A 27,506-nucleotide genomic window follows, 5' to 3' on the forward strand; every position below is an offset into this window, starting at 1 on the left:
GTGGAGCCTCCCTCGAACAACTCCACAGAACTGTCTTTGTTTCGCGACGGTCTTTGCTTTGCGACACTACCGCCACTGACACAGCCGAGACTGAATAACTAACAATAATTGCTAATTGCCTAGCAAAGGTAGAGACCACGCCTCCCTGTACTAATTGCTGATTGCCTAGGAGAGGTGAAACCACTCCCCCCCCAATACAGCCACTGATTACCAAAACAAGTCACAAATTGCCCTGCCCCTTGATCCTGGTTGATGTGTCAACAACTATCTGCAAATTATGAGCAGTCAGCAGTTCACACACCAAGTAGGCCACTGGGAAAACAGGCAGCACTTAAAGTAGATGGCCCTAGCTAGCAAAAAGACAGTACTAGACCACAACAGATAAAGACAAAAATATATATACTTATCACTCCTGGAGATATCAGGAGTCCTCTAGCAATAGACTAGTAGTAAAGTAATAATAATAATCATAATACATGGGACTTATATAGCACTTTTCAAGGACCCAAAGTCACTTTACAATTATAGAAAAACAACAAAACAGGAGTCAAAACAAAACATCAGACTAAACAAGACATTAATAAAGAGATGGGTGGGCTCAAAGAAGGGAAAGAGTGTGATGTATCAGTGTATGGGGAGGGGAGGGTTGGAATTTGGATATGAACCGAACCCAGTTTAGAGTAAGGGGTAGGGTAAGGGTTAGGTGCTGCTCAGTATGGTGAAGAGATGAGTGTCTTAGTAGGGGATGCTTAAGGGTGGCTGGAGGGAGTTCCAGAGCCTAGGAGCAAGCCTGGAGAAGGCCCTGTCGCCAAAGCTCTGGAGCTTCGACCTGGGGATGACAAGGTGGCCCACTGTGGCGGAATGAAGTGCGTGTATGGGTTGGTGGGGGAGAAGAAGGTCTGAGAGGTAAGGGGGGCAAGGTGTTGAAAGGCTTTGTAGGTCAGAAGAAGGATCTTGTAGTCAATACGTTGGGAGACAGGGACTTGGTGAGGAGTCAGGCTGCAGAGTTTTGAACCATTTGGAGCTTATGGAGGGAGCTTGAGTTGATGCCGGAGAGTAGTGAGTTGCAGTAGTGAAGATGGAGGAAATTAATGCATGATGAGGTTTTCAGCGGCAGGACGGGAAAGGAAGGACCTGACTTTGGCAATGTTGCGGAGGTGGAAGAATGAGGATTTGACAGTCTGTCTTATGTGGTGGTCAAATGAGAGGGTGGAGTCCAGGATGATGCCAAGGTTGCATGCATGGAGGGAGGGAGAGACAGTGGTGCCTATGAGGAGGAGTTCCGTTTTATCGCATCCATGTTTTTATTGCAGAGGCAGAATTCAATGTGGGTCAGAGGTAAGTTGAGGAGGGATTTGGTGCTGAGGTAGATCTGGGTGTCATCGGCATATCAGTGGAAGTCAAGGTTTAAGTGACAAAGGATCTGACCAAGAGGGAGGATGTACATTGGCTTGCGAAAGTATTCACCCCCCTATTTTGTTGCCAACCTGGAATTAAAATTGATTTTGGGGGGTTTGTATAATTTTATTTACACAACATGCCTACAACTTTGAAGATGCAAAATATGTTTTATTGTGACACAAACAATAAATACTTTGTAGAGCCACCTTTTGCAGCAATTACAGCTGCAAGTCTTTTGGGATATGTCTCTATAAGCTTGGCACATCTAGCCACTGGGATTTTTTGCCCATTCTTCAAGGCAAAACTGCTCCAGCTCCTTCAAGTTGGATGGGTTCCGCTGGTGTACAGCAATCTTTAAGTCATACCACAGATTCTCAATTGGATTGAGGTAAGGGAAAGCATTGGCCTAATGGACAAAAATTAATGGCAACATATTGGCATTGGACAAAACATACACACAAAAGAAAAGACCACTCAAATGCCGGCAATTGGTGCAAAACATATTGCAAATGTCATATGGCAAATGCCAGTGTAGTAACTCAAAAATTCTGAGGATGGCGAGCTCGCTCCACCGTACGAAAGCATATTGCAAATGTAAACCTAAGTCAAATCTCGAGGGTGAAATGACTTCGTCAAAGGTGTGTTTTTGATTATTTTTTATTTTTTTTTATTTTGTCTAAATTATACATTACTAAAGAACTGTATGGATATAGATTTGTTTTATTTTATGTGAGTTTGTCCATTAGGCCTGTGGAATGTTATAGTCCCCTGTAGCTCAGTTGGTAGAGCATGGTGCTTGCAATGCCAGGGTTGTGGGTTCGTTTCCCACGGGGGGCCAGTATGAAAATGTATGCACTCACTAACTGTAAGTCGCTCTGGATAAGGGCGTCTGCTAAATGACTAAAATGTAAATATAATTATACTGCAAATGGACAAAGTGTCCACTTGTCACATCTGATCATAGGAAGTCGGGTTCCGAACGCAAAAGCCACGGCACCATGTCCAAATGGCATATGAAATGTCCAAATGATATATAATGTCCAAATGAAATATATATAATGAAATATACAAATTATATATATATAATGTCCAAATGGTGTATGTTAAGTCCTGAATCAACCGAGAAGGTCAATTTGTCATGTTTGGTCATAGGAAATCAGATTTTCTTGTTGGTGTTAATTTCAGCATGTCCATTTCATAATGGTAAGTCCTTATTGATATACATTGGCAATGGACACTGTCCAATTGCAGTATAACATGTTAAGACTGGCATGTACAAAATGTCCATTAGCAATATACAGTATGAGTCAAACAGACATAATGGTTCCTCTCCCTCACTAGTTGGTTTTGAGTTCAGTCTGTCCATTTGGTGATGGTAAATCACTGCTTAATCAGTGTCCATTTGCAATATGATACATTGCTAGTGCTAATATGTTATACTGGACATGTTGGCACTGGCAATACATCACATGGCAAATGGACACTGTCCAATTGCAGTATAACATGTTAAGACTGGCATGTGGTCCTCTGTAGCTCAGCTGGTAGAGCACGGCGCTTGTAACGCCAAGGTAGTGGGTTCGATCCCCGGGACCACCCATGCACAAAAATGTATGCACGCATGACTGTAAGTCGCTTTGGATAAAAGCGTCTGCTAAATGGCATATTATTATTATGTACAAAAAGTCCATTAGCAATGTAAAGTATGAGTCAAACAGACATAGTGGTTGCTCTCCCTCACTAGTTGGTTTTGAGTTCAGCCTGTCCATTTGGGATGGTAAATCACTGCTTAAACAGTGTCCATTTGCAATATGATACATTGCCAGTGCTAATATGTTATACTGGACATGTTGGCACTGGCAATACATCACATGGCAAATGGACACTGTCCAATTGCAGTATAACATGTTAAGACTGGCATGTACAAAAAGTCCATTAGCAATGTAAAGTATGAGTCAAACAAACATAGTGGTTGCTCTCCCTCACTAGTTGGTTTTGAGTTCAGCCTGTCCTTTTGGGATGGTAAATCACTGCTTAAACAGTGTCCATTTGCAATATGATACATTGGCAGTGCTAATATGTTATACTGTACATGTTGGCACTGGCAATACATTACATGGCAAATGGACACTGTCCAATTGCAGTATTAAATGTTAAGACTGGCATGTACAAAAAGTCCATTAGCAATGTAAAGTATGAGTCAAACAGACATAGTGGTTCCTCTCCCTCACTAGTTGGTGTTGAGTTCAGCCTGTCCATTTTGTGATGGTAAATCACTGCTTAAACATATGGGTAATGGACAGTGTCCATCATAACATGTTAAGACTGGCAATGTATCATGTGTAATGGACACTGTCCATTAGCAATATCAGCAGGGGATAAAATACTTTTTTCCCTCACTGTATGTACTGTCCTTTGACTGTTTATGATGATTTTAAGCAATGAAATGGCTGACTTGATTGCTGTCCAATTGCAATATTTTACAATGGCATTTGCCATATGATACATTGCAAGTTCATACTTCCCGTTTAGTTCATACTTCGCCCATGGGTAACTGTAGCCCATCACGAGAGAGGGTACCAGTCCAAATTTGGGACCTCTAACCCCTCGGGAAGTATATATCTTTTTTTTTTGAAAAATCAGAAAAATTGTCAAAAAAACGACTAAGTGCCCCCTTTTCACTCATTGCACCCGTGCACAGGGTGACCGGACGGGCTACCAGGAGTATAAGGGGGGGATGGCCCCAGGGGCCCACCTGGGTGGGCTAGGGGACCATGGCCGGGTTGGGGGAGACCCCCGAGGGATGCCACACTCCCCCCAACCGGTGTTGGCCACAAGGGGGCGCCACTGGTCATTTTAATATGATTTTATCTACAGGCACCTGGTGACCGGACGGGTTACCAGGAGTGCACCTGGTGTCCGGACGGGTTACCAGGGGTACACAGGGGGATGGCTCCAGGGGCCCACGGGGGTGGGCTGGGGGTCCATGGCCAGGTTGGGGGAGACCCCCGAGGGGGGCCACACACCCCCCCACCCGGGTTCGGCCACAAGGGGGCGCCACCGGTCATTTTAGGACAGTTTTGACTGCAGGCACCTGGTGACCTAATGAAAAACGACAGAGTCCCACTTGTCGCCCATGGGTAACTGTAGCCAATCACGAGAGAGGATACCAGTCCAAATTTGGGACCTTTAACCCCTCGGGAAGTATTCTAAAACATTTTTTGAAAAACCTGAAAAATTTTCCAAAAAACGACTAAGTGCGCCCTTTTCTCTCATTGCACCCGTGCACAGGGTGACCGGACGGGTTACCAGGAGTACAAGGGGGGGATGGCTCCAGGGCCCCACCTGGGTGGGCTAGGGGTCCATGGCCGGGTTGGGGGAGACCCCTGAGTGATGCCACACTCACCCCAACCGGTGTTGGCCACAAGGAGGCGCCACTGGTCATTTAAATATGATTTTATCTACAGGCACCTGGTGACCGGACAGGGTACCAGGAGTGCACCTGGTGACCGGACGGGTTACCAGGGGTACACAGGGGGATGGCTCCAGGGGCCCACGGGGGTGGGCTGGGGGTCCATGGCCAGGTTGGGGGAGACCCCCGAGGTGGGCCACACCCCCCCCACCTGGGTTCGGCCACAAGGGGGTGCCACCGGTCATTTTAGGACAGTTTTGACTGCAGGCACCTGGTGACCCAATGAAAAACGACAGTCGTAACTGTAACATTAGTCCATCACGAGAGAGGGTACCAGTCCACATTTGGGACCTCTAACCACTCGAGAAGTATTTTTTAACATTTTCTGAAAATTTTGAAAAATGGTCCAAAAAACGACTAAGTGCCCCCTTTTCACTCATTGCACTTAGTCCAGCCATGCACAGGGTGACCGGAAGGGTTACCAGGAGTACAAGGGGGGGGATGGCTTTAGGAGCCAGGAGGACCTTAGGAGCGTTCCTGTGGTTGAATTGTGTTTCTAGCCGCAACTGTTCTAATGCTCTCACCCAAAAGCACCTCAAATTTAGGCCAGGCTTCATTTTGGGCCTTGTCCTGAGACCTTTCTGGATGTCAATATTTTAGCCCAAAAAACGTCAGAGCCTGCTGATCTTCACATATGTTGCTCTTTATATGCCCCCCAACCATAATCTGGAAATACATTAATTTCAACACATTGTGTGGGCAATTGTCTTCCAAATGAATATTCCTATATAACATTCCATTCTCCTTGCATTATGCTGTTGGGTCAGGGAGGAGGGAGGTTGAAATGCTGGGAAGAACTTCTCCACAGAAGATCCACCTAGCCTCTCAACGCTTTTCAAATGAGAGTAATGTTGCCCTTGGGCACCCCTGCAGCTTTGGTGACTGGGCAGGGAGTGCAGACCTAGAGGCCTGGAGGTCTGTAGTTCCAGGGAGTAAGGTTTACTCTCTGGCCCAGGGCTAGGGCTGTTGACCGGGCAGGGAGTGTAGGCCTAGAGGCCTGGAGGTCTGTAGTTCCATGGAGTAAGCTGTGCTCTCAAAAAACCCCGGATAAAAACCCGGTTTTCTGCAATTTACCGGTTCACGAGGGTTGCCTAATCACACATATGACATTTTGGAAGGATGTGACTTTTTTAACCCTTCGAAACAGCACCTATGACCCCAATTTAAGGCACTTCCGGTTGTCACAAGAAGCTGAAGGTAAACACATATCCTCATTGGGACACGCTTTTACAGAATCCTAAGTTTCAGGTCTATACGTGAAGAACTGAATTATTTACAGAGGATTGAATGCAGTGTTTTTCACTAACTGCAGGGAGTGAAATCAAAACCAGGTTTAGGGTCAATCTTACCACTTCTGGTTGCTCCAGGAAGCTTAAAATCAACACAGGTAATCCTTATAGTGGCGTGATGGGTTGTCATAGAAGACAGTTTGATATGGCAATCAAAACCCACATAGGTGTCAAGTTGAAGTTAGGGCAGCAGGCAATGTATTTCTATGGAAAATGAGTTTGAATAAATGCACCCTGTTTTCACTGTTAAGGGTTAATTTCACATGGTCAAGGGTAGGCTTGCACAGATCGGGAGGACCTTAGGAGCGTTCCTGTGGTTGAATTTTGTTTCTAGCCTCAACGGTTCTAATGCTCTCACCCAAAAGCACCTCAAATTTAGGTCAGGCTTCATTCCGGGCCTATTTATTTGCACAGTCACTGCGGTCATCCCGAGCGAGTATGGTCAAGTGGGGCACCTTGTTGAACTCGGTGCGGCCTAGAGACTACAATGATGCCATTCATTTTCCTCTCAGTGTTGATTTCAGCCTGCCTGTTTGTTGATTTCAGCATGTTCATTGGTTGATGGTAAAGTTCACACTTCCATTTTAGGATATGAAGGGGACCATCTACTCTAATAATATTGATAACTGTAGAGCTACAGGTGACCCTGAACACACATGGCAAAGTGAATTTTGCAAATTGCATAAACAGAAACAGAGTTAGAGCATAACCTGTAAACCCATGTTATCCTAAGGGAACAACTCGGATGGGTCAAACTGAATGAACCGCCACACGAAGCTAGAATAACTCTGTGGCTTGTCCACCTCCCCCGATGACATAGTCGAAAACGGCATGTCCCTGTGTGACCCAGAGGCCGAAATATGTCAAAATCATGTTGAAATCACTACTACTCAGGAATAACTCTGGTCCCCTTATTTGCACAGTCCCTGCGGTCAGCCAAAGCGAGCTACGGTCAAGTGGGGCACATCATTGAACTTGGAGCGGCCTAGAGACTACAGTGATGCCATTCATTTGCCTCTCAGTGTTGATTTCAGCCTGTCCGTTTTTTTATTTCACCCGGTTCATTTGTTAATGGTAAAGTTCATACTTCCGTTTTAGGATATGAAGGGGACCATGTACTCTATTAATATTGATATCTGTAGAGCTACAGGTGACCCTGAACATGTGGCAAAAGGAATTTTGCAAATTGAATTAACAAGAGCAGAGTTAGAGCATAACCTGTAAACCCATGTTATCCTAAGGGAACAACTCGGATGGGTGAAACTGAATGAACCGCTGCACGCAGCTAGAATAACTCTGTGGCTTGTCCACCCCAACCTCCCACCGATGAGATAGTCGAAAACGGCGTGTCTCTGTGAGACCCAGAGGCCGCAATATGTCAAATCATGTTGAAATCACTACTAGTCAGGCATCAATTCCGGGCCTACTTATTTGCACAGTCGCTGCGGTCAGATCGAGTGAGCTACGGTCAAGTGGGGCACCTCGTTGAACTCGGAACGGCCTAGAGACTACAGTGATGCCATCCATTTGCCTTTCAGTGATGATTTTAGCCTGACAATTTGGTGATGGTAACTCCCTGTTTAATCAGATGGGGTCCCTGAACGAGCTATCGGCCAGAAACGTATAGGGTCTGTTTCGATGGGCCGGGGCGGTTTCAATGCACCTAGTCTTGTGATTCTGGGACTTTTCTAAATGTCGTCATTTTCGTGATCATAAAAATGAATTGAAGATATTGCAAATGGACAATGCTGTTTCTCGGCTGGAGAACCTTCTAGAGCCACATAGCTCACTGTGCAGGACCGACTTAAGCTCTAGAACAGTTTTTTAAAGTTTCAGAGCTCTAGGTCTGACGGTTCTTTGATGGTTCGAATTCAGGTAACTATTGCAGGCTCTGTGCGTCTGTAAGCCCCACACTGTATCACTCCAGCTTGGCTGTGTGTGTGAGTTTTTCTCGGTCTGATGGGTAGTGTGAGCACTTGTCAGGCTAGAGCATGTATCTATGGGTGCTTTCTCTGTGTCCTGGGCTTCTGGGGTGGTTCTTTGGGTCTCAAAAGAGTACTTGTGTGAGTCTGTCCAATTGCAATATTAAATATTGGCACTGGCAATACAGTGGGGAGAACAAGTATTTGATACACTGCTGATTTTGCAGGTTTTCCTACTTACAAAGCATGTAGAGGTCTGTAATTTTTATCATAGGTACACTTCAACTGTGAGAGACGGAATCTAAAACAAAAATCCAGAAAATCACATTGTATGATTTTTAAGTAATTCATTTGCATTTTATTGCATGACATAAGTATTTGATACATCAGAAAAGCAGAACTTAATATTTGGTACAGAAACCTTTGTTTGCAATAACAGAGATCATACGTTTCCTGTAGGTCTTGACCAGGTGTGCACACATTGTGGTCCTCTGTAGCTCAATTGGTAGAGCATGGCGCTTGTAACGCCAGGATAGTGGGTTCGATCCCCGGGACCACCCATATGTAAAAATGTATGCACACATGACTGTAAGTCGCTTTGGATAAAAGCGTCTGCTAAATGGCATATTATTATTATTATTATATACATTGCAGCAGGGATTTTGGCCCACTCCTCCATACAGACCTTCTCCAGATCCTTCAGGTTTCGGGGCTGTCGCTGGGCAATACGGACTTTCAGCTCCCTCCAAAGATTTTCTATTGGGTTCAGGTCTGGAGACTGGCTAGGCCACTCCAGGACCTTGAGATGCTTCTTACGGAGCCACTCCTTAGTTGCCCTGGCTGTGTGTTTTGGGTCGTTGTCATTCTGGAAGACCCAGCCACGACCCATCTTCAATGCTCTTACTGAGGGAAGGAGGTTGTTGGCCAAGATCTCGCGATACATGGCCCCATCCATCCTCCCCTCAATACGGTGCAGTCGTCCTGTCCCCTTTGCAGAAAAGTATCCCCAAAGAATGATGTTTCCACCTCCATGCTTCACGGTTGGGATGGTGTTCTTGGGGTTGTACTCATCCTTCTTCTTCCTCCAAACACGGCGAGTGGAGTTTAGACCAAAAAGCTCTATTTTTGTCTCATCAGACCACATGACCTTCTCCCATTCCTCCTCTGGATCATCCAGATGGTCATTGGCAAACTTCAGACGGGCCTGGACATGCGCTGGCTTGAGCAGGGGGACCTTGTGTGCGCTGCAGGATTTTAATCCATGACGGCGTAGTGTGTTACTAATGGTTTTCTTTGAGACTGTGGTCCCAGCTCTCTTCAGGTCATTGACCAGGTCCTGCCGTGTAGTTCTGGGCTGATCCCTCACCTTCCTCATGATCATTGATGCCCCACGAGGTGAGATCTTGCATGGAGCCCCAGACCGAGGGTGATTGACCGTCATCTTGAACTTCTTCCATTTTCTAATAATTGCGCCAACAGTTGTTGCCTTCTCACCAAGCTGCTTGCCTATTGTCCTGTAGCCGGCCCATCCCAGCCTTGTGCAGGTCTACAATTTTATCCCTGATGTCCTTACACAGCTCTCTGGTCTTGGCCATTGTGGAGAGGTTGGAGTCTGTTTGATTGAGTGTGTGGACAGGTGTCTTTTATACAGGTAACAAGTTCAAACAGGTGCAGTTAATACAGGTAATGAGTGGAGAACAGGAGGGCTTCTTAAAGAAAAACTAACAGGTCTGTGAGAGCCGGAATTCTTACTGGTTGGTAGGTGATCAAATACTTATGTCATGCAATAAAATGCAAATTAATTACTTAAAAATCATACAATGTGATTTTCTGGATTTTTGTTTTAGATTCCGTCTCTCATAGTTGAAGTGTACCTATGATAACAATTACAGACCTCTACATGCTTTGTAAGTAGGAAAACCTGCAAAATCGGCAGTGTATCAAATACTTGTTCTCCCCACTGTATATGTAATGGAAAATGGACACTGTCCATTTGCTGTACATTTGCAATATTAAACTGCACCTAACTAGTTGAAGATGGACACATTTTATACAGAAAATCACATAAAATCACAGATCACATAGAGCTCCAAAACCTGCCTTAACAGATCCGCCTTAACACGCCTCAACTGGACCTATAACTTTTTTCTACAAAAAACATAAGTTTTTTATAATCACGAAGATGACGTTGTACGATTTCTCATAAACCACGATAGTTAAATTGCTGGTTCCATTTTTTTCACGTGCAGCGGTCAAATTAGCGCTGTATTACCATTTTCGACCTTTAACCCAGAAAATGTGCATTAACTCAAAGAGCGTTGTAACCTCGACGCCATCTTGTTTTCAGGCTAAAAATACATCTGGCCGCCCCTCTGCTCACCGAGTTTCGTCTTTGAAGTCTGTTCCGTTTACGAGAAACGGCCATGTCCATTTGGCTGATGAAATCTCCATTTGCAATATGCTGCGGATCGCTACACTGTGGAATTGTCCGGTACTGCAAAAATAACCACAAAAAAAGAAACATCTATATCTCGGAAACGGAGTATCCTGGAAACTTTATTTCGTGACCCGAGGCCGTCGCCCTATTTTTAGCACACCCGCGGATGTCTAGTAAGGGACCGTCCATTTGCCATATGAAAACTTCCATTGATCATATGACCCGTGCCGTTTGGGGCACTTATGTAGGTCTGGGCATTGACTAGGCCATTCCAAGACATTTAAATGTTTCCCCTTAAACCACTCTAGTGTTGCTTTAGCAGTATGCTTAGGGTCATTGTCCTGCTGGAAGGTGAACCTCCGTCCCAGTCTCAAATCTCTGGAAGACTGAAACAGGTTTCCCTCAAGAATTTCCCTTTATTTAGCGCCATCCATCACTCCTTCAATTCTGACCAGTTTCCCAGTCCCTGCCGATGAAAAACAACCCACAGCATGATGCTGCCACCACTATGCTTCACTGTGGGGATGGTGTTCTCTGGGTTTGCGCCAGACATAGCGTTTTCCTTGATGGTCAAAAATCTCTGACCAGAGTACCTTCTTCCATATGTTTGGGGAGTCTCCCACATGCCTTTTGGTGAACACCAGACGTGGTTGCTTATTTTTTTCTTTAAGCAATGTCTTTTTGCTGGCCACTCTTCCGTAAAGCCCAGCTCTGTGGAGTGAACGGCTTAAAGTGGTCCTATGGACAGATACTCCAATCTCCGCTGTGGAGCTTTGCAGCTCCTTCAGGGTTATCTTTGGTCTCTTTGTTGGCTCTGATTAATGCCCTCCTTGCCTGGTCCGTGAGTTTTGGTTGGCGGCCCTCTCTTGGCAGGTTTGTTGTGGTGCCATATTCTTTCCATTTTTTAATAATGGATTTAATGGTGCTCTGTGGGATGTTCAAAGTTTCGGATATTTTTTTATAACCCAACCCTGATCTGTACTTCTCCACAACGTTGTCCCTGACCTGTTTGGAGAGCGCCTTGGTCTTCATGGTGCTGCTTGCTTAGTGGTGTTGCAGACTCTGGGGCCTTTCAGAACAGGTGTATACATACTGAGATCATGTGACACTTAGATTGCACACAGGTGGACTTTATTTATTTAGGGCTTCATAGCAAAAGGGGTGAATATATATGCATGCACCACTTTTCTGTTATTTATTTTTTTGAATTTGTTTAAATAAGTAATTTTTTCATTTCACTTCACCAATTTGGACTAATTTGTGTATGTCCATTACATGTAATCCAAATAAAAATCCATTTAAATTACAGGTTGTAATGCAACAAAATAGGAAAAACCCCAAGGGGGATGAATAATTTTGCAAGGCACTGTAGATGAGTAAGGGACCCAGCACAGAGCCCTCGCGGATACCCTGTATAACTGCAGCGGAGTCTGAGGTGTAGCCACTGAGGGAGATGTAGCGGGTCCGGTTTGTAAGGTGTGATTGTAGCCAGGAGCAGTCAGAGCACATACATAAGTGATCCCTGCGAGGGTTGAACCCACGACTTTGGCATTGCTAGCTCCTTTCCCTTACCAGCTGAGCCACATCTTGCCTGACAACTCACCCTGAACTTAATTCTGCTGCTCTATTAAAGATTGCTACATACATTGTTTGAATCTGCCATCCTAAAAAACAAATTATTCAGCGATTGGATCATCTCTAACAAATCAGAGTATCAAAGTTGATAAAGTCAAAATGCAGGCTGGCTCTGGCCCAACCCATCAGTTTCTGGGACCAATCACAATGCTCAGAATTTGTTCGCATTCTAGAAATTGTAGGGGAGGGAGGCAAATCCAGACTCATGGTGGAGAAGAAACATCAGTTTGGCCAGAGCAATATGGATGGTAGCCAGGCAAGAGCCACACAACACATTATTTATAATACATACACAAAAACAGAAGTCAGTCAGTAATAGTTTATTTTTCACTTTAAAGAAATACAAAAGACTAAATAGAAACTTTTAGACTGTTGTTCCAGGAAAAACAATGCATTTTAAACAACCAAACATACCTACAGTAGTAGACTACGCTGAAATGCTGTTCATCGCTAGAACCGGCAATAGACTTAGAATGGAGAACCGGGTTCTCGACAATCACTTTGAAGCATTAATGAGAAGAATAGAATGATAAAGTACTGTAAAAGGAAACAAATAGGAATATAAAGAAATCAGGAAAGTCGTAAACACTGACGTGATCCCACATACATTTTATTGAAAACACAGACAATGTTTAGATCCAGCTAGGACCATTATGTTATCTGGGATCACAATGTCTGTCTCAAAATCACAGTGAGAGCATATCAGTTGTGGACATGCTTTCTTTCTTTACAATAATACAGTACTGTTGTGGACTTATTCCATTAAATGTAGCGTTACTGAAAGAGCTGACTGACACAAAATACACATTTTAGGCATTTAAAATATGCCTAGAAACAATGCCTGAAACAAACCTTGTAGTCAAGTATGAATGGTACCCAGTTCGATAACGACATTCTTTTAAATCTTTTTTCCCTCTTTCTTACAAAACAGTAAAATCTAGCTTCAAACGTTCAAGTGCCTCAGAAATGTGCAACAAAAGTGCTTAAAGACAATCAAGCTAAAATTAGAGAACTCTTTCAAATGAACCACATTTTTCAAACTAAATCTAGTCAAAGCCAAACAAACTCGGAAAGTTCGTCTTCTCTCCTCCATTCAACACTTCCTTTAAATTAAAACGACTTACAATGAAAAACTCAACATACAATTAAGTTTGGTACAAAACACAAACGATTATATGCAGTTCTGATAGTCTTTTCTTGACATGAATCCCTTGATCAGAGTAGCCTGTAAAGTCTAGATGCTGTAGGCTAAAGTTTGAAGAGAGTGTCACACACACACACCCACCCACCCACCCAAGGAAGTGTAGAGTACAACTTCTTCCTGTTCCAAAGCTTCCTGGTATTCCCAGAAAGAGGAGATTCAAAAATCTCAATATTCGCCGGGATTGGAACATTGGTCGGTATTCCCGGGATGGGAACGTCAGTCAACATTCCTGGAACGCTTTTATTCCTAGGACTGTGTCCAGACCTCATTGGCCCAGGTGTAGTTGTGTCGGAGCCAGCGGCGTGCGGTGTGTGTGTCGACCGTGAACAGCTGTTCCTGACAAGAGTTGACCGCTTTGTAGTGGACGGTCAGTTTAGGGTTGGGGACGATCGCTGCAGAGAGGAGGCGACTGCCTGCCGCCAAGTACTCACTCTCACGGTCTCCTGTTCTGTAGAGGTAGAGCGGGGGAGAGAGACCCATTAGTATGTTTAGGTAACTGCCAGTCCTAGACACTCACTTTCAGTCTCCAGTCCTAAAGGAAAACGCATGCGGGCACACAAACACACATCTGCTCACCTCTTGAGTGTGATGATGATGGACTGTGGTGTGTCTGTTGTGTTGAGGATGGTTGTAGCGTTAAGGGTGAGGACCATCTCAAAGGCCAGAGCTAACTCCATCTCCCCCAGGGAACAGGGAACGGTCAGGGCTAGAGAGCCTGGCACGGACTTCACTCCAGGGTAGTAGCCTAGACACAGGGCCTCTGAAACACAAACACACACTTACAACACACACTTGTCGCTTTCAAACTAGTGTTTTCTAATTTAAAAAAAATATATAAATCTTATTTTTTATAGAAAACAAAGCATGGTTATCTAGTGAGTAATAGACTCACGTTTGAAGAGAGCTCTAGCCCGTAGCCAGATGTTCTGCTTGCCCAGTTTGTGCAGCAGAGTGTGCAGCAGAGGAGGGTCCACAGCCAGGCTCTTAGACAACATGAAGTCCAGCGTGTCTGAGGCCACAGTCATAGTCTGTCTTTCCACACATGACTTGAGGTGACCATTGAACAGACAGCCGTAGATGGAGATGTCTGCTAGGTCTGGGAGAGAGGGTCACACACACACGGTTGGTGATGTCAAATAAATGTGCGACTCACTGGTGCCTCTCTTGGGCCAGGTAGGTTGGTGAGACGGTTGGGGTGTGTGTGTACCTGCAGGCTCCTTAAGACCAGGCAGGTTAGTGAGGACCTCCAGTGTGTCTCTGTGGGATGTTTTCTCAGCTAGTCGAACCAGAACTGTTGTCCTCTCCACTACGTCCTCCACCGAACACGGCCACACACACGAACTCAGGAACCACTCGTTATCTACAACACACACACCAGAGGTCTGAAATATCACACACACCTTGTTCAATCGCCTGAAACTTGATTACCTCTGTGTGTTTTAAATGTTTACCTTGGAGTGTGTGAATGTGAAAGAGCTTGTTCGTTACCTCGGAGAGTGTTGAGTGCCCCCTCTACACTGTCGCTCCTGAGGAAGAGTTCTGTAGCTATTGTGACCAGGCGACAGCGAGAAGCTCCATCCTCATTACCGAACAGTCCCTTCAGAGTGGAGTAGTTTACCTTTAACCTGGACAACACCTCCACCAGCTTCCGGCCCTTCACATACACAGAGAACATCCCACCTGGATCAGACTCGCATCCACACCAATATTACATACCACATCAGCTACACCAGCCTTTGACCTAGAGTGTGAGAGAAACACACACAGTTACCTTGGCCCATTGTTGTGTCTTGTGGTATCTGAACATGAGAGAGACTCCTATTCTCCCCAGGAAGCTCTTGATCAGACCATCATCCCAGTCCTCTGTCTCCTGGTACACTGGAACAGAGGAGAAAACTAACTTCTGAAGAAAAATAAAAACGCAACAATTTCAACAGTTTTACTGAGTTACAGTTCATATAAGGAAAATCTGTCAATTGAAATAAATTCATTAGGCCCTAATCTATGGATTTCATATGACTGGGAATGGGCACAGCCATTGGTGGGCATAGGCCCAACCACTTGGGAGCAAGGCCCACCCACTGGTGGCTTATCTCAGACGATCCCGCAGGTGAAGAAGCCGGATGTGGAGGTCCTGGGCTGGCGTGGTTCCTCGTGGTCTGCGGTTGTGAGACCGGCTGGACATACTGCAAATTCTCTAAAACGGCGTTGGAGGCAGCTTATGGTAGAGAAATGAACATTCAATACTCTGGCAACAGCTCTGGTGGACATTCCTGCAGTCAGCATGCCAATTGCACGCTCCCTCAAAACATGAGAAGTCTGTGGCATTGTGTTGTGTGACCAAACTGCACATTTTAGAGTGGCTTTTTATTGTCCCCAGCACAAGGTGCACCTGTGTAATGATCATGCTGTTTAATCAGCTTCTTGATATGCCACACCTGTCAGGTGGATGGATTATCTTGGCAAAGGAGAAATGCTCACTAACAGGGATGTAAAAACATTTGTGCAAAACATTTGAGAGAAATAAGCTTTTTGTGCGTATGGAACATTTCTGGGATCTTTTATTTCAGCTCATGAAACCAACACTTTGCATGTTGCGTTTATATTTTTGACCAGTATAATATCATCCCAGTCCTCGGTCTCCTGGTACACTGGAACAGGAGACAAACTAATACATTCTTATTCATACATTATCAATGCTCACAGACCTGTGTCTGTCTCTGTAGTGTCTCACCTGTCTCAGTGAAGGAGGCAAAGGGCAGGGCCAGTCTGTCTTTGTCCCCCTCGAGCAGCGCTATGGCAACGCAGCCGCTGAAGTGCTGTAATTCGACAAGGCTTCTGTGGGAGTGGCATATGGAGCGGAAGACTACGCCCAACCTCCCCCAGTCCTCCTGCTGGGAACACAACTAGAGGGAGGGAGGGAAAGAGTGGAGGAAGAGGTGAGAGAAATGTGCCAACATTTTTACATTTAGATCAAAACAAGCAACAGAACTAGCAGAGAGAGACCGAAAAATAAAGAAAGTAATGGAGAGATCTCACTGCCACCTCCACGAGACCGTGGGCCAGACTCAGCGCTTCAGGAGTGGGCGCTTCAGTGGTCGTCGACCTGGAGCGATGGACACATCAAACAGCCAATCAACCAACACCAATGACAAGATTACACCTGGGGTGTGTTCAGTACAGAAAAACAGTGTGCTGTGTTCAGTACAGAAAAACGGTGTGCAACGTTAAAAATCAACGGAAACAGTACTGGACGACCAGTTGAATAACAGTGTGATTATATGGCGGCCCAGAGGGAGATTGTGTATGGTGCATGAGTTTTGCGATTTCAAGATGGCCACAACCATTTTGATCAGCCTAGCGTCCTTTCCAGGGGGGTGTACTTGTACAACAAGCGGTCTCACGCTACAGAAACAGGAGATCTGCTCCTAGGAGCCGAAGGCTACTTACTTTATATTGATCAGGCGACACCTCGCCACACCCCACCAAACGTGCCTCAAAGGCTTTTGAAGAATGGTGCGCACCGTTTTGGGGAAAAGTGTTGTTCAGTACAAACCGCCACGCAACGTAGTAAATTTTGAATCGAACTGAACGTACCCCTGGGTTGCTCAACCAGTCCCAAAACAGCTCCCAGCACGGGCTTGGGTTGCCAGGTACAGGACTGACCCGAAGGTGTGTGTGTAAGATGTATGTAAAGTGTGTGTAAGATTAAGATAGACTCACCTGTGGTTGCCAGGTTTGGTTGTGTAGTTGCCAGGTGAGTCTGTTGGGTGGTGTTGTGGCGACTGAAGGAACATGTGTAGGACACGCTCACATTGGTCCACATTTAACCCCAAGCCTGCATCTACCATCTGAACTCACACCATTTAGATCAGCAGGTCATACTCAAAACATAATACAAATAAAACTGACATCAAAGAACAAGTCAGCTTCAGTGCGCACACACACCAGAGGAGGCTGGTGGGGGGAGCTATAGGAGGTAAGGCTCATTGTAATGGATGGAATGGAATAAATGGAACGAAGTCAAACATGGTTTCTATATGTTTGATACCGTTCCATTTATTATATTCCAGCCATTACAATGAGCCTTTCCTCCTATAGCTTATCGCACAAGCCTCCACTGACAGACAGACACACCTTAGTACCTTAGAGGTGAGTTGAATAAGCTCAGGTAAAACGGATTGGTCTTTCTCCCTCACATAGTCAAACAGAGCCAGGAGAAACGCTGGACTGGGCTAGATGGGGGAGAGAGGGCAAAAGAGAGGAGTGGGACATAGTCAAATAATATAAGTTTGCGTTGCTGACTACTAGGGGTGTAACGGTACACGTATTCGTACCGAATCGTTCGGCACGGGGACCTTGGTTTGGTTCACACCGTGAACTAGTACTGTACGATGTCTAGTGGTGGTGGTCGATAAACCAGAATTGGAGGATACTCCATAATCGTTTAAATCTCCAGTTTGGCTTCACAGTAGATTACACCAGGTCTATACGGAACTGGTCTACTTGTAATTGGTCCGTTCGGAACGGGTCTCTCTATAATTTTTATTTATTTATGCATATCGGGCCCGGGTGGGAAATCCCCAGGTCCATTTCGGAATGGGTCCAACTTTTTGGAGCCGTGAAGACCTCTACTTGAGAGGCCCAACATAATGATCCCTGTCACAACATACAATCAAATCTAATTTGATTTAGTCACATGCGCCGAATACAACACGTGTAGACTTTATCGCGAAATGCTTACTTACGAGCATTTTCCCAACAATGCAGAGTTAAAAAGTAAGAAAAATGTGCTAAAAATGTAAAAGGAAATAGTAACACAATAAAATAACAATAATGGGAGGCTATATACAAGGAGTACCAGTACCGAGTCAATGTGCAGGGATACGAGGTAGTTGAGGTAATATGTACATGTAGGTAGGGGTAAAAGTGACAAGGCAATCAGGATAGATAATAAACAGAGTAGCAGCAGTGTTGGTAGTTGAGGTAATATGTACATGTAGGTAGGGGTAAAAGTGACAAGGCAATCAGGATAGATAATAAACAGAGTAGCAGCAGTGTTGGTAGTTGAGGTAATATGTACATATAGATAAACAGAGTAGCAGCAGTGTTGGTAGTTGAGGTAATATGTACATGTAGGTAGGGGTAAAGTGACTAGGCAACAGGATAGATAATAGACAGTAGCAGCAGCATGTGTGTGGTTTGTGTGTGTTCGTACCAGTAGGTTGTGGGCGGTGCTGACGTGCAGCACTGTGATGATGTCAGACAGAAAGCCAGCTTTGAGCAGAGCGGCCAGGAGAGAATTCAGGACCAGAGGGGTGTGGTAGACACCTGGAGGACAGGACTGGTAGTACGACCTAAACACTGACACTGAAGGGAGCGATGGGGGGAAAGGAGAGACAAGACACAGAGCGCAAGAGAGAGAGCAGGTTGAGAGCAGGACAGTGAAGGGTGAGAAAGATATCAGACAGAGGTAGATTCATGAACAACACAGATCGATGTCTGAGGAGCAATCAGCACTACAATTTCATTAAACATACACACACACTAACCTGCCCGCTGCAGACAGACAGGGTTGGAAGACCTGACAAACCTCAGCACCGTCTCCACACAGAACTAGAAGAAAATAAAACGCATGAAATAGTCAAGACATAAAACTCACATGGAAGGAATTCACAAGCCAACCAATGTACACTATCACATCTGTTAATCCTTCCACTTGGCATGAACATGACTACCAAAGCTCAAGCAGAGGGTGCTCTTACACCAGCAGAGTGCTATCAATTTGGACTACAGCTCAATTTCTTTTCCATAGCAAAATGTTTTTGCTATGCTGGGCCCTAATGAACAGGACCCAAGTGATTGTTGGATAAAGATTTTTTAATGTTTTTGCTACGCTGGGCCCTAATGAACAGGACCCAAGTGATTGTTGGATAAAGATTTGTAAATGTTTTTGCTACGCTGGGCCCTAATGAACAGGACCCAAGTGATTGTTGGATAAAGATTTGTAAATGTTTTTGCTACGCTGGGCCCTAATGAACAGGACCCAAGTGATTGTTGGATAAAGATTTTTAAATGTTTTTGCTATGCTGGGCCCTAATGAACAGGACCCAAGTGATTGTTGGATAAAGATTTTTAAATGTTTTTGTTACGCTGGGCCCTAATGAACAGGACCCAGGCAGTAGCAGCCTACCTTCTCGTCCCCTTTCTTGGGCACATGGAGGAACCAACAGGTCTTATGGAAACAGTCCGACATGCTGAAATAATACTTGCAATACTGAGGGAGGAGAGAGGGAGGGAATGGAGGAGGGAGGGAGGGAATGGAGGAGGGAGGGAGGGAATGGAGGAGATAATTCATCAAAGCAGTTTTTTTAAACTGATAACTACGACACTCACAATTCATAAAAGTATATTTGTATAAAGACAAATATGAGCAGTAGTTTTATTATGAGAGGTAGTTACACTGTCAAAGTGTCTTTGAGGGCCGGTGTCTGGTGCCGCTGGGTCTTTACATGGGGCTGTGGAACAACACAGGAGTCAGTTCTTTCTGCTTTCTCAACGGCTTCCCATCAAAGCTGTACAGATACAAGTTTTCATTATGTATTGTGGATGTCGTGTGTGTGTGTGTTCCCCCTCACCGTTGCACCAGGAGTCCCCAGTCATCAGATAAGGCAGTGTGCTCTTAAATGAGTTCAGAGTCTGGATGGCCTGGGCCCTGCAACACACCATCACCACCATAATCATCATTCTCCTTCACCACTACCCTCATCAACCACCACAACCATCATCATCTCACTGATAGAAGTGCAGTGGTATACATAAACCAATATCATGAAAGGAATGAAGTCTTGATGAACAGCACACTAGCGTTGCAGAGAGAGCAGTAGAGGTGTAGTGTTTATGTTCGAGTTGGCCTACATGATGTAGTGTGTTGTGGTGGTCAGTGGAACGGTCAGGTACCTCTCAGAGATCTCTTCCTTCATAGGGCTGTAGTTGTAGTCGCAGTCAGTTCCACCCTGCTCAAACACACAATACAGCAACGTCACAATTTTACTTATTCAAAAGCAGTTTGTTTCCTGAATTGACCCCAATCGTGCTTTATGCTATGAGCATCCCTCCCTTTGCATATATAGATATATCTGTAAATTGTAGATCCTCACCGTACTGTAAATCAGTTTATACTTCAGAGTTTTGTTTACATTTACATTTTAGTCATTTAGCAGACGCTCTTATCCAGAGCGACTTAGTTAGTGAGTGCATACATTTTTCATACTGGCCCCCCGTGGGAATCGAACCCACAACCCTGGCGTTGCAAGCGCCATGCTCTACCAACTGAGCTACAGGAGGGTCACTGTATTTATATTGTATATTCTATGTGTCTGTATTCTGTTTGTACAACGTCTATTGCTGGCAGCACCTATTCACGGAGTCAAATTCTGGGTATTTGTAAATGTACTTGGCGAATAAAGTGATTCTGATGCTATGAGCTGACCTGGTCTGGATGTAATGCGTGTAGAGTAGGGGGCCAGCTGTTGCTGTGGACCAGGGCAGGCTTAGGGTTGGGGCTGGCTACAGGTCTCCAAGATCGTCCTGCACTCTCCTCATCTAAACCCACACACATTAAAAATAGGTTTACAATCTCTCATATTAAAGGTAATTATTGACCGACAAAAACAGAATTATCAGAATTTCCCACTAGTAGGTTTTCAGTTTATATTGTGATTGTGTGTGTGTGTGTGTGTGTGTGTGTTAGCACATTTCTATTGACCCTTTTAGAGGCACAAACCTTTAATGTGGATAATTATTCTCTGGTCGGTCTTAGAACCAGGAGGCCCATCTGTACCAGTGGTGGAGCTATAAGACAAAACAGAGAGAGAGATCATTTTCACAAAGTCCTGTATAAGAAGTATCTAACTAATGGACTTCCAATCTTATTTCCAAATTCAAACCTAACACGATCATACCCTTTCTCAGTGGCCCATGAGGGACCTGCACCCCTGAGTGGTAGGGCTCTCCCTGCCCCAATGGTGGTCCTGGTTCTAGGGCCCCTTCCTCCCCTGGTTGACCCCGGCCTCGGGTCACTGTCCTGGGGCACGCTGCCAAACAGCTCTGGGTCATCCAGGAGAACATCCACAACAAGGATGTCCTGCTCGTAGGCTGTGAACTCGTCCAAGAGGTCAGCTTTGGGGTCGCTAGCCAGCTTGACCTTTGACCCTGCCCTGACCTCTATTTCCTGGTGTTGAGTGGGTGACCCGAAAGAGGAAGGAGTGCCGGCTTCCTGGTTCTCAGACATGACCTTAGTACAGGAGGTGGACTGATTATGATGGTCGGCATCATCATCATCATCATCAGTACAGGGTTGGGTTTTAACAACAGGCTCTAGTCTCCCATCTCCAGAAGACTGTGATTGCCCCTCTTCACCACATGTCCCATCATCTTCATCTCTACCATCATCCTCCTCATCTTCATCAGTGGAGGAGGCCTGGGCCTGTGTTCGAACACCTACTGCACTCGACAACTTCTCTTTCTGATCTACACTGTCATCATCCTTATCATAGTCCTCTTCTGAGTAGCTCGGTGTCTGCAGCATCAGGCGTGTTATGCACAGCACCGAGGTTTGACCTCCAGGAATCCCAGGCAGCCCATGGGCGAGGGTACTGATCATGGCCAACTCAGCCCCTCCCTCTTTGGGCTTGCTGAGCGGCGAGCTCCCCTGTCTGCTCTTCTGCTCTGAACGCTGCTGCTCCTGCTTCTCAGGGCTGGAGGACTCACTGCCTGGCAAAACCAAAACCTCCAGTTCATCCGCTCTTTCATCTCCACTCTGAGCCGCCTCTCCTTCCATTTCATCCCCCTCTCCTCTTCTCTGCACCTCCATTCCCTCTCCCTTTCTTTTTTCTTGAGGCAGAAGAAGAGAGGAGCTGGATGAGAGAAAGGAGGATACAGCTGAACGACAGGAGAAGTCTGGTGGAAGAGGGGACGACTCTGCTGAGTGAAATGAGTCTGTCTCACTGTTCACAGCTGACGGGGAGGAGGTTTCATTGAACATAGGACACAGGTGAGGCTGAGGCTTCCTCCTAGGAGAGGAGGGTGGAGGGGAGGAGGGAGTAGGAGAGGAGGAGGGAAGGGAGGATGGATTAGGAGAGCAGGATGTATGGGACATCTCCATGTTTCGGGATGCAGATGTGAAACGCAGAGGAGAGGGGGTGGAGGCTGTGTCTATGTCCATGTCACTACCGAGGCCTATAGGAGAGGGGGTGGAGGCTGTGTCTATGTCCATGTCACTACCGAGACCTATAGGAGAGGGGGTGGAGGCTGGGTCAGGTGAGGGGGTGGAGAAGTGGGTGGTGTCCGTCTTACCGCCGCCACTGACTTTAGGTGGAGAAAAGGTTGAGACAGAGTCCGTTTTAGGTGGCGAGAGGCTAGAAACGGTGTCTGTGTCAGTTTGAGAAAGGCTGGAGGAAACAGAAGGCGCTGTATCAGTCTCAGTCTGGTCTTTGGATAGGGTGAGGAGGGTGGAAGTTTTGGGTGGAGGGGAGGTGAAAGCTTTGTTGCAATGGAGACCCCTAGTTCTGAGTTGGGACTGTGGCTTCTTCTTACACAGGGGAAGGAGGGATGGGTACGCCTTGCTCGAAGTGTCAGGAAAGCGTAAACAATATGTCACGCTCTCATCCTCCTCTTCTCCTCCTATTCCGTTCCTCACGTCTTTCTCTTCTCCTTCCATCATGTTTCCCTCTCCCTCTTTTCCATCTGCCTTCATCCCATTCCTATGACCCGAGACCTGGTAGCTTGTCTGTGGAGTGTATTCAGAGAGTGTACAGTGAGAGGGAAGAACTGTGGTTCTCTCAGCCCTCACCAGTGAGTCTCCATTTCCGTTCACCAGGGCTCCATTAACACAGCCCACAACTGATGACTCAGACTCCGCGGGGGGTGTCCGTGTTCCATTAGCGTCGAGGACTGATGATGTCACAGAGAGTGACAGTGCAGAATCAGGTTTGGGGAAGGGCCAGGAGAGGTAGGTGCGTGCACAGGACAGGTGCAGCCTCTTCATGTAGGCCACCACTCTACGACAGGAGAACAGGTCTTGGTCCTCAGTGTCGCTGTCTGAGTCTCCTTCCACTACGTTCTCCTCGGACCAGGGAGACAGCAGCCCGTTGGCAGGGGGCGCCAGTGACTTGTCACCTCCCTCGGGCCCTCCCCTCCGGCCACCATTTTGCGTCACCGAGTGGTGTAACCTCACAGGAGCGTCTGTAGCGTTGCTATGACTACGACTGACATCACTCGTGTGTAAATGCGGCGGGACGTCACATGGCATCCTACTGCCTCCGAGGGAAGCCGTAGCTATTCCAGAATTCCGTTCTGGTTCGTTTGGACTAGAATGTTTTTGCTCCTTTGTGTCTCCGTGGACATCTCCCAACCTCATCCGCTTAGCGACTGGCTTTCCTGTTTCTACGACATCACTTCCTGTTCCCGAGTCTTCAAGAATGCCTCCGTCACGCGTTCCAACCCCGCTCGACCCCCTGCTCACCTGCTGCTTACCTAGTAAAAGACAAGCAAAACCATTGGTGGAGGCTTCGGACGTCCCGCCCTTCGAGGCGGTGAGAGATGCAGAACAATTGGACTCAGTCAATCCATGCTCCCCAGTGTGCATGCAGTGGTGATTTTCAGTCGGCGTCAGAAGCTGACCACTCTTCCCACACTGAGAACAGTGATGCGACTTCTTTCTACCAGGGCGCTCCCCAGTCTTCTCACTCCCATGGCTCCCTCTGCTGCGACAACTAGGCCCTAACAGACTAACTTCTCTCCGATAGTCCCGCTTGAAACAATGCACCACTTTGGAAGTCAGGAGCTGGGCAGGCAGCAGGCAGGAAAAGTCCCCAACCGAGATGTCACATACTTGAGCTACGTCACAGAGCTTGACCTTGGGGTAACTCCCTATCCAGATCACCAACTTCTTGGGGGCCTTAATGGTGGAGGTGAAGTTCTTCCTGGTTTTAACCCTGACCTTAGGCTGCTCAAGCCCTACTACTCTGCTGAGGACGCTGGCCCTGCCTCTGCCTGTCACTCCAACTGGCTCAACCCTGGGCAGCTTCCTTCTCTTAGGGGGCGTGTATTTAATGTCGCCACACAGGGCGCAGCACAAGGTTTTGACCACTCTCCTGACTGACCGCTGCAGACAGGATGGCGAGCTGACGGGGGGTTTGGGGCGACGGCGTGTAACAATGGGACTCCTATCAATATCTGGAAGCGGAGATGAACACTGTCAGTTGATGTATGTTTTTTTAGGCTAACTATGGGTGTATCTCAATAGTTTCAACTGGCATCCTCTCCTTGACTCCTCTCCTTCATTTAACCTCATTTGAATATTTAGAATAGGGGACAATAATATGGTGGACGCCTACCAGGAAAAGGCCTACACTTGTCCAGTTCTTTGACATCAGTGCAGATGAAGGGAAGGAGACGAGGGGAGAAAAGGAGACAAGGAAGTCACTTTCCACTATTGAGTTGCAACCTATTGGCTAAGTAGTCTGATAATGCATCTACTTCAACCAATGACATATATTAACCCTGGATTGCTGTTGCTATGTATTGGCCATTGAGAGGCTTTGACATCACCGGTTGGCTATATTGGCACTCCTTAGTAGGAGTAGTCCTCCATAGGAATGAATGGAATTCTACATTATTTCAATTAAATGTTTCAAGGCCAAAATTACATGTATTTAAGCATTTTTGTTGTAGTGGGGACAGTAACATTAGTAATCTAAAAAAATTACTTTAAGGAAAATGTTTGTATATTTTTTTGTATGTTTTATTTGTATGTTTAGCTCACATAATATAATTTAAAAGTATGCATTAAAGTGTCTAATAGAATAAACGTGTCAAAAATGTAGACATTGTAGAGTGTTGCAAAGATGGCTGCGCGGTGGCTTCAATACAGCGCCCCCTGTCAGTCATCGAGGGTTTATACACATTGACTTCAACTCATTTTACCATAAATCACGTTGTGATTAATTGGAATCTAGCTAACATCATTGCACATAAGCTAGTACTACTACTAAAACTAACATACCATGCCAGTTACAATCAATTGAAATCAGGCTCAAACGTTATAAAAGTTACAACTAGATAACTTTTCATGGGTTGATCAAAGCTGAATTACACCTAGAGAGACTTGTCAATGCATTAATGGTCTAGCTACTGTGTTACTTCCATGAAATACAAATTCATGCAACTTGAACGCTATCTAGCCAGTTAGCCATGGCATGTGAAAGAAATGCCTGCTAGTCATCAACTGTCTCCTGGCAAGCAAGAAATGCAGACTGCGTGGAGCACTGCATTCATAATGTAATGTTGGGTCGACAAGGTAACAGACATTCCACAAGCAACAGCTAGCCTCAACATTGACATTCAATCATTGCTGAAAGTAGAGTTAGCGCCAGAGTGTGCGGTACTGATAACAAGCCAGCTAGCTAGCTAGCTAGCTAGCTTAAATGCTAGTGGGCTAGCTAGCTAGACCGAGCATGTTGAGGCAGGCAAGCTTGCATATGAAACCAGTCGATCACATTATCGATGTAGTGCTCCATTCAATACGGTAAAATTGTAATAAATTAATCTTACTTGAAATCCCATTAAGTAGAGAGAATGCACTTTTTACGGCGTTGCCAGAATCCACTTCGATAGGTTCTGCAACTCTTCGTTCTGTACCTGCACTTGTAGCTGACGTTGCAGATCGAAAGTTTTCAACTTCAAACTTTCCTTCCCTCCCTTGCTCTTTTCGCAGTTTCAAAGCAGCACTCACCCGGTTATTTGCGGCAACATTGGTTCTTTTTCGTGACTGAGCAGGAGACTGCTCTTCAACTGCCTTGTCTGGCTCTAAACAAGAGACGTTCCTCTTGCGCTCTATTGATCGCGTTCTTCTCTGCACAGATTTTCTAGTTGTCTTGGTCAATGTCGCTGGCGGCTTGCCAGCAGCAAAATCTCGAGTTTTGACAGCTGCACGGCTCGCTCTCACGCTGGACTTCACCAATAGGTCGCTCTTTATGTAATAAGAAACGTGCCTATAATTTTTACCCTGGGAAATTGACTGGTTAAAAGTATTGGTTCTATCAGTCAGTTTGTTGTTGGAGCCCCCTCTGCCAAAGCACACCGCGAACTGCAGCCTGCAACATAATTATTTATTGTGCCCCGCTGTCACCCCATTCGGCCTAGTTGCAGATTTACTTATCGTGTGAGGTCCCCCGACTTTAGCCTGGACATATTTGCTTCTAGTATATGGCCCATCTACTTTCACCTCAAAAGTGATTCCCAGTGCTCAATTGCCCATTGTATTTAAAATAATTTATCTTGGACAGCGCCATACCTTCACATTCAGTCAATGGTGGTGACCTCTGTTCCCCACTGTCAGCTGGCACCGCAGTTGTTTTTTCCACAGCTGTCTGACTCGCAAGGTGCCCTTTTTCTGTCCCCAAGTATGGGGGGAAATTATGATTTTCGGATTTCAAGACTGAGGATTCAGTGTTCCCCAAAACAGAATCATCCTTCGTTTTCACTTCGCTGTTTTGTAAAGAGCATTCCAGTGTTTTCCCGATGCGTTTAGGATCGCCATGTGTTTCGCCGGTGGCTTGGTGCAACACATTGAAGGGCCGTCTCCGTCTGGGCACGCTTGGCAGTCCATTATTGCCTTCAACTTTCAGCACGTTTCTATTTAATTTTACCCTCCCTGTAGATGGGGGCATGGTCGCATTTCAGAGCTATTTTATCAGTGAACAGTGAAAATATTTAATTTGCAGTTTTCTCGAATGCCATTCGAGTTTGGTCAACTTTGCTGAAAAATCTGTTCGAAAGGTACCTTTGATAGAAAAAATCTAAACCAAAATTGGTGTCACTTCTCACGAATAAACTTAACTTAGGCCACGGGAAATAGCATGCATGGACTAGAAGTATTTGTCGGCTGATAAATAACACAAATGTCAAATTCAGACTAGCTGAATGCGAAAATCGCCCCGTTCAATTTCGATGCAAACTCAGAATTAATAGGGCTAAACAATAAGAATGTCACCGAAAATAGTAGCCCTACACGTTTTGTTTACACAAATTCTGCTTACAAACAGCTCTGGTTTTAAACGTTGTTCTCCGTTGTCGTTAATTGAAA

General features: G+C 45.7%; 1 protein-coding gene across 2 annotated transcripts; it reads right to left on the minus strand.

Moving 5' to 3' along the window:
• Positions 1–13,506: 13,506 nt before the first annotated feature.
• On the minus strand, positions 13,507–26,461 carry LOC311119160 (uncharacterized protein). Of its 2 annotated transcripts, none has more exons than XM_084193903.1 (20): positions 25,973–26,461; positions 21,322–24,595; positions 21,144–21,211; positions 20,850–20,962; positions 20,318–20,373; positions 19,996–20,072; positions 19,820–19,875; positions 19,551–19,634; positions 18,910–18,973; positions 18,576–18,727; positions 17,503–17,592; positions 17,081–17,208; positions 16,403–16,463; positions 16,092–16,263; positions 15,129–15,235; positions 14,846–15,011; positions 14,565–14,717; positions 14,250–14,453; positions 13,934–14,117; positions 13,507–13,805 (listed from the first exon to the last, which is right to left on the minus strand). In XM_084193903.1, the coding sequence occupies exons 2-20, from the start codon at positions 24,003–24,005 to the stop codon at positions 13,604–13,606; spliced, it is 4,821 nt and encodes a 1,606-aa protein (XP_084050029.1). In that variant the 5' UTR covers positions 24,006–24,595; positions 25,973–26,461; the 3' UTR covers positions 13,507–13,603. The 2 variants fall into 2 exon arrangements, with proteins under 2 accessions (XP_084050029.1, XP_084050028.1); XM_084193902.1 differs by having other exon boundaries at positions 16,397–16,463.
• Between the last annotated feature and the right edge of the window lie 1,045 nt (positions 26,462–27,506).

This window comes from Coregonus lavaretus (genome assembly GCF_964263955.1).
Source record: "Coregonus lavaretus genome assembly, contig: HAP1_SCAFFOLD_1511, whole genome shotgun sequence".
NCBI lineage: Eukaryota > Metazoa > Chordata > Actinopteri > Salmoniformes > Salmonidae > Coregonus > Coregonus lavaretus.

Coding starts and splice junctions, on each gene's coding strand:
- LOC311119160 (XM_084193902.1), bottom strand. CDS start 24,005: ATGCACACTGGGGAGCATGGATTGACTGAGTCCAATTGTTCTGCATCT. Junction 17,209..17,502: donor TTATTCAACTCACCTCTAAG/GTACTAAGGTGT, acceptor GTGTGAGTTCAG/ATGGTAGATGCAGGCTTGGG. Junction 16,264..16,396: donor ACGGTCTCGTGGAGGTGGCA/GTGAGATCTCTC, acceptor CCCTCCCTCTAG/TTGTGTTCCCAGCAGGAGGA.